General features: G+C 37.0%; 1 protein-coding gene across 4 annotated transcripts in view; it reads right to left on the bottom strand.

Annotated features, from left to right (window-relative positions):
• pps (protein partner of snf) overlaps positions 1-24,697 on the bottom strand; it is a 110,170-nt gene that overhangs the window by 70,923 nt on the left and 14,550 nt on the right. For all 4 annotated transcript variants that reach the window (XM_083127034.1, XM_083127038.1, XM_083127037.1 and 1 more), the window contains exon 3: positions 886-1,056. In XM_083127034.1, coding sequence (XP_082983160.1) covers positions 886-1,056 — 171 coding nt within the window. The remainder of the gene's footprint in view (positions 1-885; positions 1,057-24,697) is intronic.

Raw genomic sequence — 24,697 nt, 5'->3', positions numbered from 1 at the left:
TGGACCTACAGTTTAAAATGGAATCTGAACCACTATGTGCCTCCACCGGGTATCGAACCCGAGACATCTTGATTACAAGGTGGCAACGTTACCACTACACCATTGGGAGGCCCTACGAGTAGATGCTTTAGTGAAAGAAAGCTTACAGATGTTTCGCTCTCCATTTAAAATCAAAATTTTTAACAGAGAGAGCACCAGCACCTATGCGTTAATGTATGCTTTTTTATTCTTCTTTGGGGTCTTCCTCATTTAATATCTAGATCACTGTTTCTCAACCACCGGGCCACAAGATGATTTTGTCATTTAAGTTTGCGCAGCTATAATCATTAAGAAATATTAATAGTTGTCAACAAGCCTAGGCAAATCAAACTATTACTCTTTATGATTATAAGATGTTTATGAGCAATATTGTTGGGATGCAGGCATAGATTTTTAGAACAATGATTTACCAGACAACGGTCTCACAAAAGTTGAGAACCACTGATCTTTTACAAATAGTCCTTATGGTCTCTTCAATGAGTACTGCTCTCACATCCTCTGCAGTCAGTCAAATTACCTCCAAGCATATCTAATGGCTCATGGTTTATTGTAATCTTCTTTTCCATTAAAGTAGGACTTCAAGCTTGGAGGCGGTTTACCAATATTTCTCAAAACATTGAGGAATAAAAAAGTCCAGTCACTGCAAGTATTTTTGTACTATAAACGTGACTATATGGACAATTTGCAAAGATTTCATTACATCTCAATACTTTCTTGAAGACTTTTGTTTAAAAGATCATCCAACTCCATTACATAATTGAACCATTATGTCCACCCATCTTAGTTGTTCTGAAATAAGTAAACTTTACACTATATTCTGAACTGAATAAGTTTAATGAAACTAACCTTCCTGACTAGATGTCCCGGCCATTGGTGGAGGGTATATACCTTCCACGGTGAGGTTAACGTGAGGATTTCCATCATTTTGGCTGTCACATGTTCCGGTTGAATCTTGGCTGTTATCATCGGACTGATTGCCAAATCTGACAACACTGACTGTTGTATTTTGCTGATTAGCTAAAAAGAGAAAATAAAACAAAATTATAGCACACTATTAGAGTGAAACAAAATTTAATTTCCACGTGTACATGAATACAAAAAAAAATAAACAAACAACTCTTGCAAATCGAGTCTGAAGGTTTGGTAAAATCCAATTTTTGATGTGCATAGTGTCTACCTGTGTAAGAACAGTAGAATGAAATTGTGATGCAGAAAGTGTTGTTACATTTTCAATGCTAATTACTAGGGGGCGGATTTTTGCATATTTTGTTTTCTTAAGAAAAATCCACATGCTCTCAATGAATTTATCCATTTCACTTGATGTGGATTACTCTGGTAAAGTTTTATAGTGCATATTTGGGACGTTAGTGCATATTTTAGCTTAACGTGCATATAATTTGCATATATTGGAAGTAATTTTCATGTAATTGTTCGTTTCCCAGTTCCTTGTGGCAGCATTAAAAAATAGCCTACTTTGTATGGTCATGGACACTAGATGGGTCAAGGACATTCCGAAACTTATCTCAATAGTGTTGCAGGTGCCTGGTTACGAAGATAGAGAAAACCCACCCTCTTATCAACCAACGACCTTTCAGATGGAAATTTGCCAATATGCAAACTTATCATGCTCAAGCAGAGCTTTCATTTTTGAACAGAAAACATTTTTTGCCTGCATAAGCCTGGGCACTGTGATTTTTATAAACTTATGTTAATTTTTGCAGATAATGCTGCTGTATAACCTAGTGAAGAATCATTCTGTAATTTGAGTACAAATTAAGAATACAGTAGAAACTAAGGGAATGCTGGTCAGATGATGAAGATATGCACTATGAGCGCATTTTATTCTTAAATTATATAAAATAAAAATACAATAACTTTTTGCAATTACATCTGTCAATGAATTGCAGCTAAATATTCAAACAACATACTGGTGAGGATTAAAAATGAATTTTGGGCCATTTTCTTCACGAAAGTAGTAGTGATTTGAAGTGCTAACTTTTACTATTAAAGTAATTGGACGGAGAAAAATTGAAGTCCTATAGAGACTGAAATAGCATCTGTGGAATTTGTGTACTTAGTGATACTGTACTGTATATTTAATGCAGTTTATATTTAATGCAGTTTTTATGGGCGTATAACACGGTTCCTGGTTTTGATAAGGAAAATTGTCACAATTATACCTCATATATAATCTGCAAAACAATTTATGTTAACAAAAATTATGCTTTTCTTATTCTTTAGTCTATTGTTGTGCATTATTTTCCATTAAATCTCCTGCAACAAATAGCAGTTGTTCGACTCGCACTGCAAACTACAGATTCAGATTGCAGACGGTTTGCTGCTTGAGTTAATATCTGTCTATAATACATTTATCTCTGTGCGCACTTTATCACCACCAGAACCGCACGTTAAATGTAGCAATCCAGCAATGCTTCTTTGAATTCAACTTTAAGGTGATGGATTCACATTCAGTGTTTGCAGGTTCAATCCCCACACGAGGCCATGCGTGCCATTGTGATCTGCCTGTATGTATGTGTTGTTAATTTGAATCAAAATGCAGTTAATCTGAATCTTAAATGAAGTATTAAAAATTTGGTAAAATTTCGTTGATAGGTTTGAACAGACAAAGGTAAGATTTTTTTTTCTTTCTCTGTCCATCCAATCTCTTTTCGATATTGTTCTTAAGAACATAGTACTGAAGCAGTTAGCATAGTTTCCAGAAACCCAATTTCACAGTTTCTGTGAAGGGTGAAATATGTGTTGCAGGGGGAATCTGTCCAGGATTTGTCTGGGTATTCCACAACTGACATTTATTTATTTGAAAATTCTGAATATAGAAAATTCTATTTTACATCAGGATATCAACACAGGAAATGAAACGAACAAATAATGTCCAGTGGCATCCTGTGAAATGGAAAGAAGATTTTCAAAATACAAAGACTCACTTTCTGACAATCGCAAGAGTCTCCTACCTGAAAACATCGATAAATAACATCTAGTGTATTGAAATGCTAGAATAAGATATTGATAGATATATATATTGCTAGAGCACAGTTTTTCCAACAAGATACGTATATTATTATAATTACAATATTGCAGTTTTTAGAGCGAGCCTCCAAACAAAGAAATTTGTGTAATACAGTATAATCATTTCTTTACATGAAACTAAAAACAATTGTAAATTAGTATTTTTTGGTGATCATAAATAGTGTAATTTATTACACTTTCATTTCTATAATTGCGTTCAGTGAGTTACTGATACATTTTCTTCCCATGTAAGGTGTACGGAACCTTAAAATAGGTTGTTTTGAAGATTTTTAGTGCATATTTGCATCCATCTTTTGGCTTTTCAAGTGCATATAAATCCGCTCCCTACTAATTACTCAGGACTGGAATGAAGTAGCAGTAGCAAAGGTACCCTTGAACATTGCAACATGTCGTGAAGGTATATCAGGGGATGTGGAGGTAAAGCCTGGGGCCTCCGAGATGCGTATACTTCGTGTATACTCCGTATACGGGCCGCAACCTGATGTCGTCACAGGACTGATGACGTCAAAAGATTAGTCATGTGTTTTGGCAAAATACATGTATTTTTGAATGAGCGAGTTGTTCTAAAAAGAGTTTCTGTAGATGTATTTATTTCACAGGAAGAATAATAATTATTATCGAAAATTAAACATAGTTATGTCCTGATCAGTTTAACATTTAATTACACGTTAGTAAAAAAAAAAAGTGTGTTCAACCAGCATGAAATACATTTAAGAATTTGTGTATGGTAATATTAATTACACCGATGCCGAACTTGTAACTACTAATTATATTATTTTAATTAACACAAAAAAATGTTGATAGTTATTCATATGTCCGTATTATTGCTCATAAGTTGTCTGAAATTGTGTACTTCAAAGTTCAAAAGTCACGTCTTAAACATCTAATTTACTATCTAGCCACAGTAGAGGAGTATTCACTTACTTCTTGCAGCTATGTTCCGGTTTACAAAAATTACGATCTTGATGATATACATCACGTGAAAGAAATATTATTACGTACATCAATGGAATTTTACGACTTCGTTCAATTGTAATAACCTATTTCACAAATATATTATGGATAATTTTATATCTTTGTACTCAGTAATGGATGCTATATTTTCTCTTTGTCGGTTATTTCTGTCAAAGACAGGAAGAAATCTTTATGATAACTGCGATGTAGTTAGTGAACTGATAGAAATGTGTACTTGCGTCAGCAACATTTAAGGTAATTGGAAATGTAGAATGAAAATCTGTAGTCAAGTTGCTAAAGTGAAAATTTACTAGTTTATAAAGAATCTGAATAACGGTCTCTTTTCGTACACTTGTACAGTCAGTCATTGTGATTTCATGTAAACTATTTGCTTTATTTAAATTTATACTCTGTATAAAAGTAGGAGCACGAGATTTTATCTCAACCTGTTCTAAATATCCCAAGTACAGTGCGTCCATTTCGATCTTCAGCCGAGAGATCGGGAGAAGCGTGGCAGGCGGCGCTGACAGAGATGCCGACATTTGCGGCCTGTAATGCCCATTTATTTTTATGGACATATGCAGACATTTATATAAATATTGCAAAACGAGCACTAACCTGTGTTATAACATGCAAAAGTTCTTCTGTATTTCATCCAAGTTTTGCTCTTATATACACAAATAAATACTCTATAGAAACGATGTTAAGAGCCACAGATAATAAAGCATTTTAATCATAGTTTTGACCAGTAACGTCCTGCTTAAGTTTATATCCTTGAAAGAGTTTTGTGGCGATGGGAATCGTTTGTAGGTTTCGAATGTGCAACACTGTATCAAAATTACGCTGCAGACGAAACCGTTAAAAGTGAATGGAGTTCGTGAGCTTCCTTGCAATCCGAAATCTCCAAGCTCGAGTTTTTTTGTTCCTTCGCGACTAGATGAAGACACAGAGCTGTGAATATAGTGGCGAGCAATGTAAGCCAAGAGCATGTTCATTTCGTACTGTGCGCCAGAGTATTATTCTTGGTTACTTGCAGTTACTTGTTTGTGTTATTGCATTGTGTATGTGGGTTGTGTCAGTGAGACGATTGTAATACCAGTCGCAAGGTTCACGTTAGAACAAAAATTCTTTATGTACGACACACGTACGTGAAAACAGACTCGTGTCGAGACGTGTGTAAGCAATTTGTACAGAAATTCCCAGGCGTTTCACCTCCACATAGAGATACGGTTAGACATCTTGTCCTTAAATTACGAGAAACTGGATCGTTAAATTTTAAAACACCTAAGCAAAAATGACAGATTATAACCGAAGCAAAACTCGATGATATTGGTGCAGCATAAGAACGTTCTCCAAACAAACCTCTACGCCGTGTTTCACAAGAGGTGGGCGTGTCAAAATCATCGGCACATACAGCCACTAAGCTACTAAAATTAAAACCGTACTCTTTTAACACAGGTTAGTGCTCGTTTTGCAATATTTATATAAATGTCTGCATATGTCCACAAAAATAAGCGGGCATTACAGGCTGCAAATGTCGGTATCTCCGTCAGCGCCGCCCGCCACGCTTCTCCCGATCTCTAGGCTGAAGATCGAAATGGATGCACGGTACAAGGGGCAATATAAATATGAACTTATATGTAGGCATGGTACGATTTCAATACATGTCCAGGTACAGTTACAAGTAAATTGTCCTTGTTAGGGATGAATGAAACACACACTGATATTCCTAAAACTTACACTGTATCCTCAAGAACAACTTCTCTCTTAATTTTTACCATATCTAGTTTCTCTACCGAAAAGGAATATAATTATAACGAATTTAGAATACGAATTTCTTCTAACAATATTCTCATGATAGATCATGAAGTTTATTGTGTTCTCCTGCTTTTTACTTTGACTTCTTAATTAAAGTACGTCGCTTGCATTAATATTCCCATTTTCCATGTAATGATAAATCAATTTTCATAGGCTTTAATTACTGTTAGTTCATTTAAGGTTAGTGTTCTTAGCATCCAGTATTTCGAATAGGTTAGGCTAGTACATTTGCTGCATTAGTATGTGTATGCTTTCTCTCTTTGCTAGATGTAAAATTTTTAATACGAAACATGATTTTAAAAAATTGTAAGTTTAACCAAACCAGTCAAACTTGTGCAGCCAAATATTTACCAGATTTCTAGAAAATGAAAATGTATGAGTAAGTCTTAATGTAGGATCAAATTTTATCTCTATAGCATTTTTTGCCCTTGCTAATTTGAAAAGTGAAGATACATAATGCAGAACAGTAAAGATTGAATTTTACTTTTATCAACATTATTCATGTATTTTGTAGTGCCGTATAACATTTGAAATGTTCTTGATGTGAAGGCAATGTTCTGAATGAATAAGAAAGGACGATTCAGTCAGAAAAATAAATAATTATTATACACTTATAATGCACTTTGTTAAATGCTATAAATTGACTATAGTTGACTAGTCCTGTGACGTCACGGAAGCTGGTGTGAGGCCCGTATATAATTATCTCGTACAGCCCCACACATTCACATCTTGGTTATTTGTAGAGGTGCTGTAATCAGCACTAAACTCACGCCAGATTCACCCAGGTACCTTTTATTAAAGGCTGGTGAACCGTGGAGCCACTCCATATATGGACATTGCTGGAAAACTTTCGTGGCCCTCTACCCACTGCACCCCCTCAATGACCGTGTTGAGCTTTATTTTGATGTTCTATGTAATATAAAATTTGATGCAGCATGCAAAAAACACAAACGAAAATATTTTATCCAAAACATTAGGCTCCACCATCTCTGGTGGTCACAGCAAGACCTGTTTTATGTGTAAAGTGCCAGGGAGGGCTGGGCCACTGATAATCCTCCTTGGCACCTTCACTCAGAACAGGTCTTTATGACCAACAGACGAGGTGGAGCCTTGGCCACTGAAAATAATTCTCCAAGACAACAGATTTTAATAAACTCCATAACAGATGCCATCCCCAAACCCATCATGTGTCCAGGGACCGAACAATGACATATTAGATATAACTAGAGACCGGATGTTAGGCAAAATGCCTGTTCTTTCCTGTTAGAGATATGATGAAAACGAATGTTGCGAAGGCCAGGGGGAGGGATTAGTTTCATTTAAAGGCAATTTAATTTTACCTATTTCATACAATATTGCCTATATTATTTCATAAGTGCCAGATATTGCCTATTTTAGGCATTTTCTTTAAAATTGGGACATGACTGAACTCTGTGCGTTTGTTTGTAACAAATGCAGCGCCATATAGAACAAAGCAGCAATGGCCCTTAAAGTTACTTTCACTGCTATGCTGCACATAACATGTCTCATGCATACTCTCCATCGAGTTGTAGAGGAAATTCGTGTTTCATTTCCCGAAGTTGACTCTTTAATTTCCAATGCTAAGAAAATATTCCTCAAAGCACCATCCTGGGTTCTTTTGTTTAATGAAACAGCCCCTGAACTTGCTTTGCCTCCACAGCCAATACTAACTAGATGGAGTACTTGGATATCTGCTGCAGTATATTACGCGACCAACTATCAGAAGGTGGCTGAAGTAATTAATTCCCTATCTGAAGATGATGCAACATCAATTTCGCTTAACACAGCGTCTTTTGAACAATTCTGTTGTGCGAAACGACTTAGGATTCATTACCACCCATTGTTCAAATTTGCCAGACTCAATAACATTACTGGAAGAGAGAAGTGAAACACTGATAAATTCTATGGACCGTTTTCATTCTGCAGTTGACCAAATTTGTGCTGTACCAGGTGCTAAAGGTCAGCCTGTTCGTGAGAAATGTCAGCGAGTTATAGCAGCTAATAAGGACTTGGACAAATTAAGGGCAATTCAACAAGTTCTGAATGGTGAAAATATACAAACTGAGTTAGATCCACATGTTCTCGCGTGCTTTAAGTTGCTCCGGTAACATCTGTGGAGGTTGAAAGATCTTTTTCAATTCTAAAAAATGTGTTGTCCGATCGCAGACATAACTTGTCGGTTGATCCTTGTTGTGATGCACAACCGCAATTAGTGCTTCTTATTCGGAGACTGCCAAACCATACAGTACAAACTTGAAATGCATTTAAACAGTTTCTTAGTGGAATATATAGTGTAAATTATTTAACTGAAATAACCCTGTGTGCAGTGATAAAGTGTATATTTAAATAATTTGCGTACTGGTTGGAAGTAGCCAACAATTTATTTTGTCAGCCTATTGTGTGTAGCCATTATACAATGGAAAATTTTGGGCTGACCTTGACTCCTGTTTGCAGTGATTTATTAAGTACAAGATTGGACTGCTGTCTCTAATGATGAGCTCCTGGTTTATTTTAAGCAACTATAAAGAATGTACAGGTATGTTTCTATATTTTTTAAACACCTATTTCTTTTTTAATGTCCATCTTCATTATTTTGAGTTAAGTTTCATTGCCTTTTTTTATTGCCTATTTGTATTTTAATGCCTATTTTGAAAATTATAAGTGCTTATTTGCCTGCCTATTTTATATATTTTAGTGCCAAAACATCCGGTCTCTAGATATAACACTACCCTGAGGACGGAGGCAGAATCAGTCTCTGAAACGTAGGTACATAAAGATTTAATACAGTGGTTATGGGTGTGTATATATAGTTCACGTAAAGGGAAGGGGGTCAACTTTTTCTATGATTAGGGCTGCTATATTTCATAAGTGAAAATCCAGGACACTGCTGACCAGAAGCTTGTTGGGGAGTGTGTGTGTGGAGGGGGAGGGGGCACTGGACCATACAAAGTTGTGTGTATGTACAGTGGGATCCATGAGTATGGCTGTGCAAATTGTCCATCACTATGTTCGTCCACTTTATTTGACCCAATATGAGCTTCAGGAATTAAAAGAAAACTCAAAATAAGCTGTTGACAACTTCCTCACCAACATGCATAAACATCCATTGCTAAAAAAAACCCACAGGATGGAAGAAAAGAAAATATGAAAAGAGTCATGGACAACTTAAATGGTAATATTCATGGATCCAACTGTACATATCCATTATCATATTCTTTCTAAATGAATATTTTAATATTACGCATTTAAATATAAACATATTTGAGGAATGTATAGTAGTAATCATTTCTTCTTTCCCACCCGATTCCAGGACATTTGTGCATCCCGATGAAACTATTAGGGACACCAGGACAAATTATACCATTCCGGGATTGTATAGCAGGCTATCAAAGTCCAATATATCAACCAGGTCATCCAACATTTTGACGCACTGTTCCTATGAATGAGGGATAGCCATTTCACATTTTTGGAATAAGTTGTTGCAATTTTGCAATGTGTTCAGAGAAGCGCGAGTTCAATTCTTCTATAAAATGGTCCAAAAGTGGACAACGAAGGTTTACCTTGTAATAATCAATTGTGCTCTCAGCTGGTGTAATATTCCTTCAGATTTGACGACTGGGTGTTATAGGTCTCTTCATTTCTTCATCATAGTCTCTAAGTAGTTTCTCTTACTTAATTCCTGTTGTACAAACCTTCATCATTCGCTGCCTGAGAAAAATATTGAATATATTTTGGCCAGAAGTGATTCAAAACCAAGAACTTTGGAGAAAATCTGGAGAAATAGAGGTGTTCATACAAATAAAGCGGCGAAAATGGAATTGGATATGGCATACATTGAGGAAGGAAAATGAGGCTGTCGAGAGAAAGGCACTAGACTGGGACCCGCAGGGAAAAAGGAAAAGAGGGTGGCCTAGACAGACGTGGCGAAGATCTGTTTACGCTGAGGCATTGGATAAAGGAAAGAGCTGGAATACAGTGAAGAGAATTGCCGTCAATAGAACCAGGTGGAGATGCTTTGTTGATGCCCTATGTTCCACAGAAAAAAAAGTAGTTTCTCTGCTTTGGCATAAATTTCATTAAAGTTCTCAGAACTTTCTCTTAGTTTTTTTTTAAATATCTCTATTAGAATACTGACATGTTCACAGTACTGAACAGGTGGCCCAACATAATCTTGCACTGTATGAAAACAATTTGGTTAGAACAAGTGGGGATATATCAAAGTTCCCACAGGTTACACACTGTAGAAACTGAGCTTGCTGAAATAGTTCTCTTCTGCAAGTAAATTGTAAAGTCTGTAACCATACTACAATTAGTAAATACAATTCCACAAGTCACGCTACTTAGTGTTGATATTTTTCTGTCCATCTTGTGTCCAATAACTTGAGAATGTTACGGCGTTTCCCTGATTTTCTTGTACTGCCTATTTAAAAACCAAATTCCTTTAAGACGACTCGAGGGGGAAAATATAACTGATTTGACAGTCCCAATTCAGTTTGTTATCACAGAAATTCCGAAACTATCAGGAAATTGCAGACATTAGGTCTGATGTGTGGAATTACATAATTTCCTTCCCATCCATATCCCATCCTATACGTCTCTAATTTAGGAGAATAAAGGGGGAAGTTTGGACCCGTTGAAACCCCCCTCTTAAATATGCTCATGGTTAAGGGGAAGAGCGACAATTTCACACCAGTTGTGCATAATTTCAATATCATCGGAATGGGCAGTGCTACTAAAAAAAAAAAAACTTGATTATGAATTTCTCTCCATGTTGCAAGTGGAAGCAGTTTACTAAGGTGATTATTAAGCTAGACACGATGTTTGAAAAGTATGATCAATAAGTATTTACAGAATTCTGTGTATTCCTTATGGGAAATCAACTTCAAGTTACGGCTAATCAAATGGGAGTTTAGATTTTTCCTATGACTAAGACATTGTTCAACGTGTCCTTTTTCCGTTCACGTACTTTTCTAAGTCATTGGATGTTTGATATTCCGAGAAAACTAATAAAATAATGCTCCCATAAGCGAAATGCATTTCTTCTTGCCTCCTACGGCCATCCTGGCAGGGTTGCCAAACCTGATACGCATAAAAGACCTAATTTCACTTTATATTGAGCTAAGTTGACTTTCAAGGAGCTAGATTAACGAAGGCTGGATAACGTGTCTCTTAGGATAATTTTAGGTCTGAGAGAGGTGGAGGCGCTGCTATTACCGTTAACTTGAAAGTGATGACAATTTATTCTTAGTTTTCACCGTCTACATTTGGCGGCATCACCCATCTCAATAATGCATTGATGGTTGTATGAAATCGATAAAAAGGATTCCAGGAATACAATATTGTCATCTTTACCTCAGGCAATATAGCAATATTACGTCATGTGGAAAGTGTTACTCATGGCAAAAGTTGGTCTATGTGGGCCGGAGCCAGTGATGGCATCATAGTGGGGCAGGGGGCGGGTGCTCCAGCCAAATGAGTGCACGATACAGCCAGATCTGGCTCCAAAAGACCTAAGTTGGAGTGCTCTCCAGCTGCCTCAGAGAGAGTGATCTCGGGGAAATTGTTATTCTTCCCTTTCTTTTAAAAAAAAATAAAAATGAATGAATCACTACTGATTAGCTACTACAAAGAAGAATAAATTCAGGGGTTATCAATGTGAACCAGACAGGTTAAGCTCTTACGCATTTCAAACAACAGAGTTGATGATGGTTATGTATAAGTATACTGTATTGGGACAATCCACAGTTATACTGGATTTAAATAATCAACAGTTTTCATTTCCCGTGATCTTATGCAAAGAGTAATTGACGTATCCACTCATAGGACAATCGTGGTTGGACGTGATGAATCATTCCGGGAGAAGATTGTTATTTACTAATCATTTTCATATGCTACATCATCAAGTTCAACAGCAGATTCACTGAAACAGGAGATTACTTTGTCATACAGCAGTTTTCAATGGTAATTTGTCAAACCCTTTTATTCCCTTCTTGATAGACATATTACTACAGCAAAGTGATTTGTCCTTATGCAATAAAAGTTATGAAGTTGCATATGGTATAGGAGATGAGTATAAACATGTTCATTAGTCTTTTGTTTATTATGATAAGAGTTGAATTAGTTTCCATGGACACTTTATTGTACAAGAGTTATTAAACCTCATCCTTGTGTTTTATGTACATTATATTATCTTTATTTCATCTATCAATGTTTTAGCTTGTACAGTCTTAACCCATAGGATGTTTCATACTGTCTTTTGTCACAACATTTTAAACTGTGCAAAATAAGAAAAATAAACTTTTTCCCATAACTTATGAGCCACTCTGATATTTATTTACATTTATAAAGAAAAAATTAGAATAGGAAATAGACTGGTGTGCAAAATGACAGCGATATTTTAACACTTGGAAATATATTATACCAAAGAATATTTCTAGAAGAAAGTGTAGTGAATAAAATATTTTATGCATGCCTTTGTACCTCTAGAGAGAGAAAACTTGTGCTTGAGGTGAAACAGGCCTTAAACTATCAAGATAAAGAAAATAATAGGTTTCTGTTATCTGCTTCTGCAACAGATAATTACTGTATTACCTTCTATATGCATATGATGCATCATATTTAATAGGAAGTTACTGAAATGGTTAACAGCCCAATTATAATCCTGTCATCATATGGTACAAGCTGCTGAAATTTAGAATGAAGTATTGATTTATTCATGAGTTGAAAGTATACACTTGTTAAAAGTATAACAGGTTAAACTGAATTTTCACTGGAAATGTCTGGTATCCAATGCATGCATGATCTATCAAAAAGTAAGATCCTACACACACAACTATTAGGCCATAATTTTAGGTTTTCACTTACAAAAAAAAGTAGTGTACAATTTGGTAGGGTGCTCCATCCCCCCCCCCCCAATTTAATTTTGCATTGTTGCTAATTTTGTTCCTTTCCCATTAACATATTTTACTGCAAAAATTCAGCCAAATTGGAAGAAATTTAGAGGTCGCTCAAGTGACGAAGTTTTGCCATAAAGATGTACTTATATGTAATATATATGGGACGTTTACAGCATTCAATAATATAAACTATTTGCACTACAAAATGAATTATCACCAAAATATAATTATTTATTACATAATTGCAATATACAGGGTGTATCATAAGTAATAGCGCAAACTAACACAGTTGCAAGTACACGATAATAGAAGCAAAAAATTCTCAGTAAACATAGGTCTGCAAACGAGCCGTTTTTGAGATAATTGCAAATGTGTGGTTACAAGCCGCCACTGACTTCACTGTTTGTAAACGTTGTCCTAGTTGGTAAAATGCCAATAATACAGTAAGAAGTCATTGGAGATCTCATTGATTTTATTGAACATTCTACTTAATTTAACAAATTTTAGTATGTTACATGTTACAATTACTGTACACTCGTACCTGTTAAAGGAGGTGTTCAAAGTGTCGTCCTTGCATTTGGATGCAATACTGTACGCAATTCCACATTGAGTTTAGAATTCTTTCGAACACTCCCGGTTCATTTCGGAATTGGTCACAAGCATGTACAATTCTCTGTACTGATTGTATCCATCCTGTTTGATTACAACGCCACCTCTCGGAAATGTTATGTTTTGCAAACAAAGAGCAAACCTCAGAACGTACAAGGAGTAAAGCACTCAGTGTTTGCAAAATGCAATCAGTGAAGGCTTCTAACCACATATTCAGACACATTATTAGCATTTTACCAACTAGGACGACGTTTACAAACAATGAAGTCAGTGGTAGCTTGTAACCACACATTTGCAATTATCTCGAAAACGGCTCGTTTGCAGACCTATGTTTACCGAGACTTTCTTGCTTCTATTCTCGTGTACTTTCAACTGTGTCAGTTTGCGCTATTACTTATGATACACCCTGTATATACAAAAATAAATTAGACAAATTTAAATATTTATTCGGTGTTCATTTCAAAATCAACTTCTTTAAAATCTAAATCCAAGCATCTGAAACATGACTTCCATGCTGTTCGACGACCTGAATTAGGCTCCCAATCTCCCTTGTTATTAACTCATTAAATTTGGATATAAGAGCCACTAAATGTTCAACAGAATTGTTCAAAACCTTCAGTGATAATCATTGCTTTGACTTCTTAGAATGTGTGCGAGTCACTCCAGCTCTTCGGTTCATATTGAAATCTACACTAGCTGGAAGCACATATAATATAAAAGGGAGACTGAATTAATTAAATAAAACAAACTCTTTATTTCTAAGCTTTGGGAGTCTGCCACTTTCATGCATATTGAACTCCAGTTTTTTTTTTCACAAGCCTTAAGACAAGTTATCATTTCTTGCTTTTTCTTGGAAGATACCTTATCTCTAACCAGCTCAGCTACAAGATACAGCAAATTGGCCTGCATCTTGTTCCTTGCAGTTTGTGGATATGGTGCCTGCAAGTTAAATACAACAAATTTCTTGCAATACATTTTTCCAACAGAATGCAGACTCCTCTCATCGTTCCTGTCTTAGAAGCTGTGTGGTTTTTCCTTGTACCTCTCCTGTTCCAGATGGTACCTTTGCAACACCTAGTATATTGTCAACTTCATAACCTGTAACAGGTACGCACTGGAAATATATACACAATTGCTTTCAGATTTGTTTGATTTTTCATCAACGTACTATCCCAGTGCAAGACTAAGGGAAGTTTTTAGGTGTTACAAACTTCCTCACACACACGTTTTTTCAATGATTTCTTGCCCGACCCTGTGGCCGAGTGGTTAGCACATCGTGCTGCGACGCCAAGGGTCCCGGGTTCGAATCCCGGTCGGGCTTGATTGTTTGTGAATGTCCATTCATCAATTTCATCATTTCATCACTCATCCCCATCTTCGCAAATTAGCCAAGAAGCACAAAACGCAAAGTAAAATAAACTAAATCAATCAATGATTTCTTGATGAGCAGCTTGCTTGTGTTTCACTGTGGAACTGGAACCTTATAGTGTTTGGCTATCAAGACTCAGCCCATCAGCCATGGAACTAATACAGGGTGGCCATAATAAAATTCAAGTATGATTCCCAGTTTTCAAAGTGAATTTTCCAAAAATTCAAGGGTACAAGCAGATGTTTTCTCTATTTCAACCTTATGTATTAACGCCTCTCACCACCCACCCACAGATACACACAAATATATTAGCAATATAAAGGGTTTGTGAGATTCCAATGTATCAAAACATGCTAATTCAATTAAATTAAATTACCTATATGTAAATATTTAATTTAAGGTGCGGAGTTTACATTTGCCATTTTACATACTCAGACTTGAAATACACAAACGCAAGTCACAAATGTTACGGGATACTCTAATCTACGAAAAATTATTAACTGTATGAGAATTTCAAACACGAAATTTACCAAATCAATGGCAAGATAATAATCTTCCATCTGTTCTACAAAGGACACTAACAAAGTAAACAGATTGAGAGAATTCTGTATTATTTTATCTTCCTTCCTTGACAAAAAAAAATCTAAACTGTGAAAAACTTGTCTCTGGCATTTATAATAAAAGTTGCAATTTTTCACGTCTATGGAGAAAAATGTACGCAGAATTCCCGGAGCCAATAATTCACGCATCATTCCCACAATTCAAGGAATTCTCTGCGAGTAGCCATTCTGTAATAGCTGCAGTGAGCATCGTGAACTTTCTGTCCGAAAGGTTGACAGAATCTAAGATTGGAAGAAATTCAAAGGAACACTTCAATTCCAAATCCCACCTCCTTCCTCACTTGTACAAGAAATGAACGTACACAAATTTGAAACAACTAATTGATTGGTAGATGAAATTCATTAAAATATTTACTACAGGAACTTCTAAATTTCTTTTTCTTCACAATCGCAATCTACTATGTTTGCTTTCGATGAAGCCTTGACACAAGCTGAGGTAATGATGTAATACCACTGTTGCAGGACATTTTATCCAGTGTTCTTCTTTCATACACTTATTTCATCTTATTAGAAAAATTAAATAGACCTATTTGAATGCTCGGAAGTAATGTAAAATAACCTATTTGTTTTAAGTTTTATAACAACATGGCATTACAGGGTCGTCACTCTTGGACCATGATAAAATTCAAGTATAATTCCGGGTTTTCAAGGTGAACTTTTCAAACACTCAAGGGTATACAAGCAGATGTTTTCTCTACATCAACGTATTACAAATCTCACCATTAACACACACACACACACACACACACACACACACACACACACACACACACACACACACACACACACACACACACACACACACACACACACACAAAACAAATATTAACAATATAAAGGGTCTGTGCGATTCAAATGTATCCAAAATTTCTAAATTAATTCAATTAAATGGTACATATATTTAAAATATTTAATTTAAGGTACGGAGTTTATATTTGCAATTCCATATTTTCACTCGAAATACATATTCAAACACAAGTGACGGATGTTACGGGATATCCTAATTTACAAAAAATTGTTAATCGTACAAGAACTTCAAACTCAAATTTGTCCATTCAACTTTAGGATATCTTATCTTGCAATAATCTTTCGTCTGTCAAGTCTTTCTGCAAAAGACACTAAAAAAGTAAACGGATTGAGAGAATTCTGTTTTATTCTCCCTGCAGCTTTCCTTTCCTTCCTCAGAGCATTTATAAATATATATATACAAGGTGTACAACTTTGCTTCCGCCGTTTTTCCCCAAAAATATGACGCTGGAATGAAAAACATTGCTTACCCAGGCATTATTCAAAGTATTGTCCATCGCTGGCCACTACTTTCTCCCATCTTTCGGGCAGCGTACGAATGCCGCGTCTAAAAAATTGTTCATCTTTGGAGGCGATCCACGAATCGATCCACTTTTTGACTTCTTCATAAGATCGGAAGTGTTGGTCAGCCAGTTCATGAGCCATTGATCTAAACAGGTGATAATCAGAGGGAGCGATGTCTGGAGAATAAGGCGGGTGGGGTAGGACGTCCCATCTTAATGTTTCCAAGTACGTTTTCACCACTTTGGCAACGTGGGGTTGTGCGTTGCCATGCTGAATCATACCCATGGCTTTCAGACGTTTTGAAATGGCTTGCTGTGTCACTCCCAATTATTGTGCCAATTCTTCTTGAGTTTGACGCGAGTCTTCACTCAGCAATGTCTCAAATTCATCATCTTCGAAAACGTTCTGTCTTCCACCACTATGTCGGTCTTCGACGTTAAAGTCACTGTTCTTGAAGTGTTGAAACCACTCACGACAGGTTCTCTCACTTATAGCGTCCTCACCATACGTAGTGGAGAGCATTCGATGAGCCTCAGCCGCAGTTTTCTTCATATTGAAACAAAAAAGTAGAACCTCCCGCAAATGGCGAGAATTTGGCTCGTACACTGACATTTTCAATCGCGAACAACTTCACGATGCACACACAACTCGACTAATGTTTGAATGGGGTTACCATGATGCACACACCACTCGACAAATGTTTGAATGGGGTTATCTTGACAGAGGTCCAAGCTAACTGCGTGACGTCTGCGATCTGCTTCTTTCGACCGCTACTTCCTGTTGTTGCCACCTGTCGGAAAACGGCGGAAGCAAAGTTTTACACCTTGTAAATTCAATGGGACTTGGATTAATAAAAGTTGCAATTCTTCACGTCTACGGAGAAAAATTCACGCAGAATTCCCTGACCCAATAATTCATGCAGAATTTAAGGAATTCCGGCTGAATAGCCACCCGGTATTAATATATGGAAAACTGTTTGATACTTTATATAGCATATAGCCGATATGGAAGATTTTTGAGGGCTTTGAGCGACCCCTAAATATTTTTCTATTCCCACAAAATTTTGCACAGACCTAATGGAACAAAATTAGCAACTATGTGTTGAAATCATAGGGAAAAAAATGTTGCCCATGTTATGGATTGATTTGTTGTTTTAAGTCCACTTTATGCACAGTAAGGCTATTCAAGACTGCACAAACAGTTTAAAGTGGGATCTGAACCACTATGTGCCTCCACCGGGAATCGAACCCGGGACCCCTTGCTTACAAGGAGACGACGCTACCACTGCACCATCAGGGATTGCCCATGTTATAATGAACCACCGTACAAATCAGTTTGCTCAGAGTAAGCATGGGTAACTTGTACTTGTGCTGACTCGCAAAACACCTAATGCGAACTCAGTGCCCTGCAAATTACCTGCTTACACAATGCACCTCAAAACATCCTGTCCCAGCTTTGTAAGTGTGTGTGATTATTGGTGCCTGTGTCTAATGGAATGATGTGCATGTTTTTCATGTAATTGAAATCTTCGACAAAACCTGTATTTCTTACTTCTCTCATTCACAGAATGGACCTCTTTCTGCCACTTATAACATGTTCAGTGCCGGTGCCATACACAGTGTATCGTCGACGAAGCACATTCAGTGCCAGTGATACACACAGTGTGTCATTGGCTTTTACAGAGAGAAGCAGACGTCACACGGTGTGTGACACTGACATTGTTAGTTAGCATTCGCCAGTTGTGAGTTTGTTATTGGCATAAGAGGTTGTATTCGTTCCGGCCTCTGAGGGACATACTATTGCAATGGTTTACACCACTGGTTTCGTGGTTACGCGCTTTGTGTTGTTTCTATGGAACCATACGTTGCAGGGCCATCAAGAGCAAAAAGACAATGTACTGAACAGGACACTGAAAGGGGCAGTGTTACATAAAATTGAAAAGGAAACATTCGACATCTCTAGTGAAAAATGTGTTGCTTCCAGGCCCATAGACAGGATTTTGTTATGGTGGGAGGGTTTATTTCTTATAAGTAGCTGCCATCTAAACTTGACAGAACACATAAAAGACAATGGAGGGCTTGCAACTAAAAAACAGAAGGCAACACAATAACACTGTGCCGACTCTGAAGATCAACCTGGACTGTGTTTGGAAATCTGTTGTGCACAATTCCACAACAATTGAAGAGTTGTGTCATTGCCTGTTCAGTGTTGTGAGTAAGTGTATCCGGTTATAGAATAGAATGGTCCTTATTGAAGCAGGCATGTTTTGGCCTCATGGGTCGTTCTAAAACCCAACCCTTGTCAAAAAACAAAGGAAGAAAAAAAGACATTGATCATGATAATACAATAAAGATAATATAAAGATTATACAATGATAAAATGATACATTGAATTGATTAGTAATTATACTGTGAGTAAAGATGAGTAATAAATCTTCATTAGTTCATTGCGTGTGCAGGGGTGGGGGTAGGTTAGGTATGCATTATATGATGTGAAGTGCAGGTGCAATTGTTAACATATGAATGTTAATGTAGGCTAGTTGTTGGGACAATAGTAAGTTCTTAAGTTTTTTCTTAAAACTTTGATGCCAAATAATGTTAGTCAATGATGTTTGTTCCATTCCCTGATGAAGGACTTGTCATATGTGGCTGTTTTATGTTTGGGGATTTTTAGATTGTGTTTCTTGCGGATATTATGTTCGACTGATGTTCTACGAGAACAGATCTCATTGGCGAAGTATTTTGGGGAGCCACTCTTAAGAATTCTGTGCATCAATGTGAGTATTAAGTATTTTCTTCTATTTGTTAATGTTTAGCCAAGAAAGTTTCTTTAAATAGGGGGATACATGTTCCTATCTTTTTAGATCAAATATGAAATGTATACAACAGTTCTGAATCTTTTGAAGTTCATAATTTAGGCCTGCAAGATATTACTGTATACTGGAGCACAATAGTCTAATGTGGACATGTGGACAGAACGAGTGCTTGCATAAGGCGATCTTTAACATTAGTGTGCAGAGTATGTTTTAAATTATACAAAGGTTTAAGTTTCCCCACACAGTTTTTCACAATAAATTCGACTTGTGCTTCCAATTTAAGTGTCTATTAAACACAATCCCCAAGTTTTTGCTTGTATCCACTTGCTTAGCGGTATACTGCCGAGAGTTGGAGGAGAAGTTTTTTTTAAGGGTAGCATGAGTTCGTATCATCATGAAGCAAGATTTTGTTGGATTTAATTGAAGAGAGTTTCTCCATGACCAATTTGTTATAGCATCAAGATTGAATTCAAGTTTGGTCATAACATTATCGTAGTTTTCTGTATTGCACTGAATATAGATTTGCGAATCTTCAGCATACTGATGGTAGTGGCAATATTGGACAGCATGGTCGAAATCAGCTACGTAAATCATATATAGTAGTGGACCTAATATACTTCCTTGAGGGACACCTTGTTGAACAGCCAACCAATTTGAAAATGTCACTTCCGGTTTCTGATGATATTTCACACGTTGTTTTCTGTTGCTAAGATATGAGCGAAACCAATTTAACGTGTTTCCAGTAACGCTTTAGTGATACAGTTTGACCAATAGCAATTCATGATTGATCCGAGTCAAATGCTCTTGAATAATCCAACAAGACTAAAAGTGTAATTTATTTTCCAATTATTCCTTTACTTATATTGTCTACGATATCTAACAGTGCAGTGCAAGTACTATGGATTTCTCTAAAACCAGATTGGAAGTGTGGTAGAAAACCTTGAATATGCAAAAGTAGTTGTTCATAAATTATTATTATCATCATATATAAATTACCTTTTCAAGTTGCGGTGGCTCAGTCGGTAACGCATCTGACTACCATGCTAAAGGTCCCAGGTTCGATCCCCGCCCGGTTCAAATCCGGGAACTTTTCTAACGTTGAAAGCGGCCCCGGCGCCCAACCAGTGTCGAATAACATGGGTAGCTGGGGGAAACCATGGAGGGGTAAAGGCAGTCAGGGGCGTGATGCTGATCACATCACCCCCACTCACGACCGGATCAAGAAAGTGTGGGGCGTTACCCCCACACCCCCTATATGGCTTCATGGCATGGTGCTAAGCACAGGGGAACACTTTACCTTTTTTACCTTTAGTATTTTTGACATTGTGGATAGAATGCTTATAGGTTTTAGATCTTTAATTTCTGTGGGGTTGGGTTTTTTAGGTATAATTGTTACTTCACATTTTTTCCCCCACACTCCAGGAAACCAACCTTTGGAAAGGGAAAGATGTGCGTAAGAGCTTCTGAGCAAAAGGGGTTCTTGTTCGCTACTTACTGGGGTAAAAAAGAACGTGTCATAGTTAGGTTGCTGGAAATAAGTGTTAGTTTCATCAATTACTGCTGCATTGCCATCTGAGGGTGCACTGGGGTTAACAAAGAACTTGCATTTGGTCTAGGAATTAATTCGTGTGGTTGTTACGCACACATTGAAGCTGTAGTTCAAACACAAAATACATAAATACTTTAAAAATAATATTGTCCATCGCAAGCCACCACTTTCGCCCATCTGTCAGGCAAGTTACGGATTCCGTGGTGAAAGAAGTCCTCATCCTTTGAAGCGACCCAGTCAGAGACCCATTTTTCGATATCTTCTGAAGAAGTGAACCGCTGTCCAATCAAATCGTTATTCATGCAATCGAACAAGTAGTAGTGTGAAGGAGCAACATCTGGTGAATACGGCGGGTGGGGTAAAACTTCCCATCCGACATTTTCTAAATAGGTTTTGACCTGTTTTGCGACATGTGGGGGAGCGTTATCATGTTGAAAAATTAGTTTATCATGTCTGTTCTCCCATTCTGGTTGTTTCCTGGCCAGAGTTTGCTTCAAACGCATTGTCGTCGATAACGTTCTCCATTAATAGTTTCACCCGGTTGCAGCAGCTCATAGTACACCACACCTTTCATATCCCACCATATGCACAGCATAACCTTTGCACAGTGAATATCTCGTTTCGGTTGTGATCGACCTGGTTCACCTGGCTTCACCCAGGCCTTTTTTCGTTTCGGGTTCTCGTAATGGATCCACTTCTCATCGCCAGTAACAATGCGATGCAAAAGCCCCTTTCTTTTCTGTCTTTGAAGCAGCAATTCGCAAATGGTTTTTCGTCTTTCAACGCCTCTGTCTTTCAATTCATGTGGAACCCAATGTAACATCTTTTGAATCATTCCCATGGCTTTGAAGCATTTGGAAACTGTTGTTTGATCAACGTCTAATGCTTCTGCAAGTTCTTGCTGCGTTTGACACGAATCCTGATCGAGCAATGCTCTCAATTCTTAGTCTTCAAATTGTTTTGGCTGTCCAGGTAGCTCTTGGTCTTCCAGGCCAAAATCACCACTTCTAAACAGTGCAAACCACTTCTGACACGTTCGCTCAGCTAGCGCATGGTCACCATACACTTCCACCAAAATACGATGACTTTCTGCAGCACTTTTCTGCATGTTAAAGTAATGAAGCAGAACACCCCGCAAAAACACTTTATCTGGCACGAACTGCGCCATGTTCAGTTGACTACAAAATGCTGTTGTTGACGGGCCAATCAACTGCCCTATACTACGAACGATGCATGCTGATTTTCTTTAATACATATTATATACAACTTATTTATTTAAATACATTACACAACCAATTCATCCATCTCACAATAAACCAACAGCAAAAATTACATAAATTGTCTCTCAAATGTGCACGCTCCCTTTCCTCAAAACAATTGTTCGTGCATTTAAAACAAAATCATTTAAGACAAGTGTTATTTCTCTGTCTGATAATTTACAATACAATGCATTACGGAGAACAGAGCAAGAAAATTCTTGGATATAATTTTCTGCAGGCTGAAATCAATATTGATTTAATAATGCACAAATAATTTCACGGGATGCCAATGCATTCTCTCTTTTACAACTTTTGTGCCTCCCCGATGGTGCAGTGGTAACATTGTCACCTTGTGATCAAGGGGTCCCAGGTTCGATACGCGGGTGGCACATGGCACAGAAGTTCGGATCCCACTTTAAACTGTAGGTCCAGACCTCCATAGACATAAACAGAATAGAGAAATAAAGAAAATTTAAAAAATAGCCCTATTAGCCTTTCTGTGCATAAAGTGGACTGAAAACCACAAATCAATCAATTTTACACCTCTTTTTCATTAAGATAGTTCGGTGCCCAGGGCCGAATCCCGCCGCCCCCTAGCTATGGTTATAAACTTGATAAGACTAAGAAAAGCCGGAATTGCGAGTGAAGCGAACAAGACAATTTTATGAAAATAATTTTTATTTGCATAAAATGTGAATAGGATTTGGATTAATAATAGTTTTAATTTTTCATGCCTACGGAAAAATATACAAGTAGAATTCACGCATAATTCCCGGAGCCAATAATCCACGCATAATTTTCAGACGTGATCACATACTGAAGTAAATCTTCATCTGGCCAACACAGGAAGAGAGATTTCTGGATAGGGTTCAATAGAAATATGCAAAACACTTGGGAAAACAAATACTTTTACATGCTATGGAACATGGTAGCTACGTAGCAATTCTTCTCTTGTTCATAGCACTCCAAAACTCCTGCAAAAAGTTTCATTTATTTACAATTATCACAATAGGTGTCCACTTTTGAGGCTCAAGGCAGTTTGTGCTCTACAAACTCAAGAAGTATCTACATTATACTAAATGTTTAATATGAAGTTGGCACCTCTGATTATTATCATACTATGAAAATAGAACATCGATTACCAAAAATGCTAGGATATGAAAGCCTTGTCATGGATCAAAATTCTTTTTCATACCACAAGGAAGTAACTTGTGTTTATGTTTGTTTTAAGATAGTTCTTCCATTCCCTATGATCTTGTACTCCCCACCTCAGAAAACGTGCACTCTGGCTATAGCCAGATATTGCACTACTTCTTGCCACAGAAGTATTAACTGGATCATGTTTCAAGTTTTAAATAAGAGATAAATTTGACAGGTATTATTAATAAACATATTTTCTAATGATTTTTTTTTTACTCAGTAAACTAATGTAAATCCAAAAACAGCGAATGAGCGAAACTTCTTACAGGACAATTTGTGACACTATCTAGTATCAACAATATACATAAGAAAAATGTGCACGAAGTCAAGACAAGAATATACTTTTCCTTATTGAAGCATTTCCTAAATACTTAGGTCATGAATTTTTTCAGGTGGGTGCCTGCCCACCTTCGCCCACCCGTCCCTGGTCCCACGGTGCATGTCACCGACCTTTCATATAATTTATTTTGTGAGAGGCCAGTGGCACATAGTGTTGCCATGATATTCTATCACTTCTAATTGCAAAACTTCTTAAAAAAAGGTATCTCTAAAGATAAACAAGAAACTTGATTATTGTTAAAACAAATACCATACAGTCAAAACTGAAAAAATGTATCTTCTAAGAAATATACTTACTTATGGAATCTACAAATTCAGACAAGAATTTCTTTTCTTGCACACATAACAGGGCATAGAGATCAAGAAAACTTCAAAAACAATGAACGTGAAAAATCACTTACAAATTGGTAACGCATAGCCCTGGCATTTGCAAGTGATGCAGTGTTGAAATAAATTAAATGCGATTCAAAAAGTAAAAAATGATCGAGAGAAAAATATCCGAGCTAGACAAACAGGTGAAGCAAGTGCGGAAGGATCTGAGTTCATTGGAGTAGTACGACTGTCACCTGAACCTGGTTTTTCATGGAATCAGTGAAAGTGAAGATGAAAAGTGCGAAGTGTCAAAGATCATCAATGAGCAGGTGAAAGTAAAAGTGCGTCAAGATGTGTCCCATCATGTCCACCAGCTGGGAGCATCTCGACGTGATGGAAAACCCCAGCCGATCATCGAACGCGTTGTCACCTGCGCCAAGAGAGACTTGGTTTACAAGAACAAAAATAACCTCAAGGCTACAGGGACGGGTATTTTCATAACTGAAAACCTTACCAAATTTATTCTGGACCTTTTTCA

The sequence above is a fragment of the Lepisma saccharinum genome, chromosome 8 (assembly GCF_977018435.1).
Source record: "Lepisma saccharinum chromosome 8, izLepSacc3.1, whole genome shotgun sequence".
Classification (NCBI taxonomy): domain Eukaryota; kingdom Metazoa; phylum Arthropoda; class Insecta; order Zygentoma; family Lepismatidae; genus Lepisma; species Lepisma saccharinum.
The sequence above is the reverse complement of the archived record's forward strand: the minus strand, read 5'-3'. Positions and strand labels throughout refer to the sequence as shown.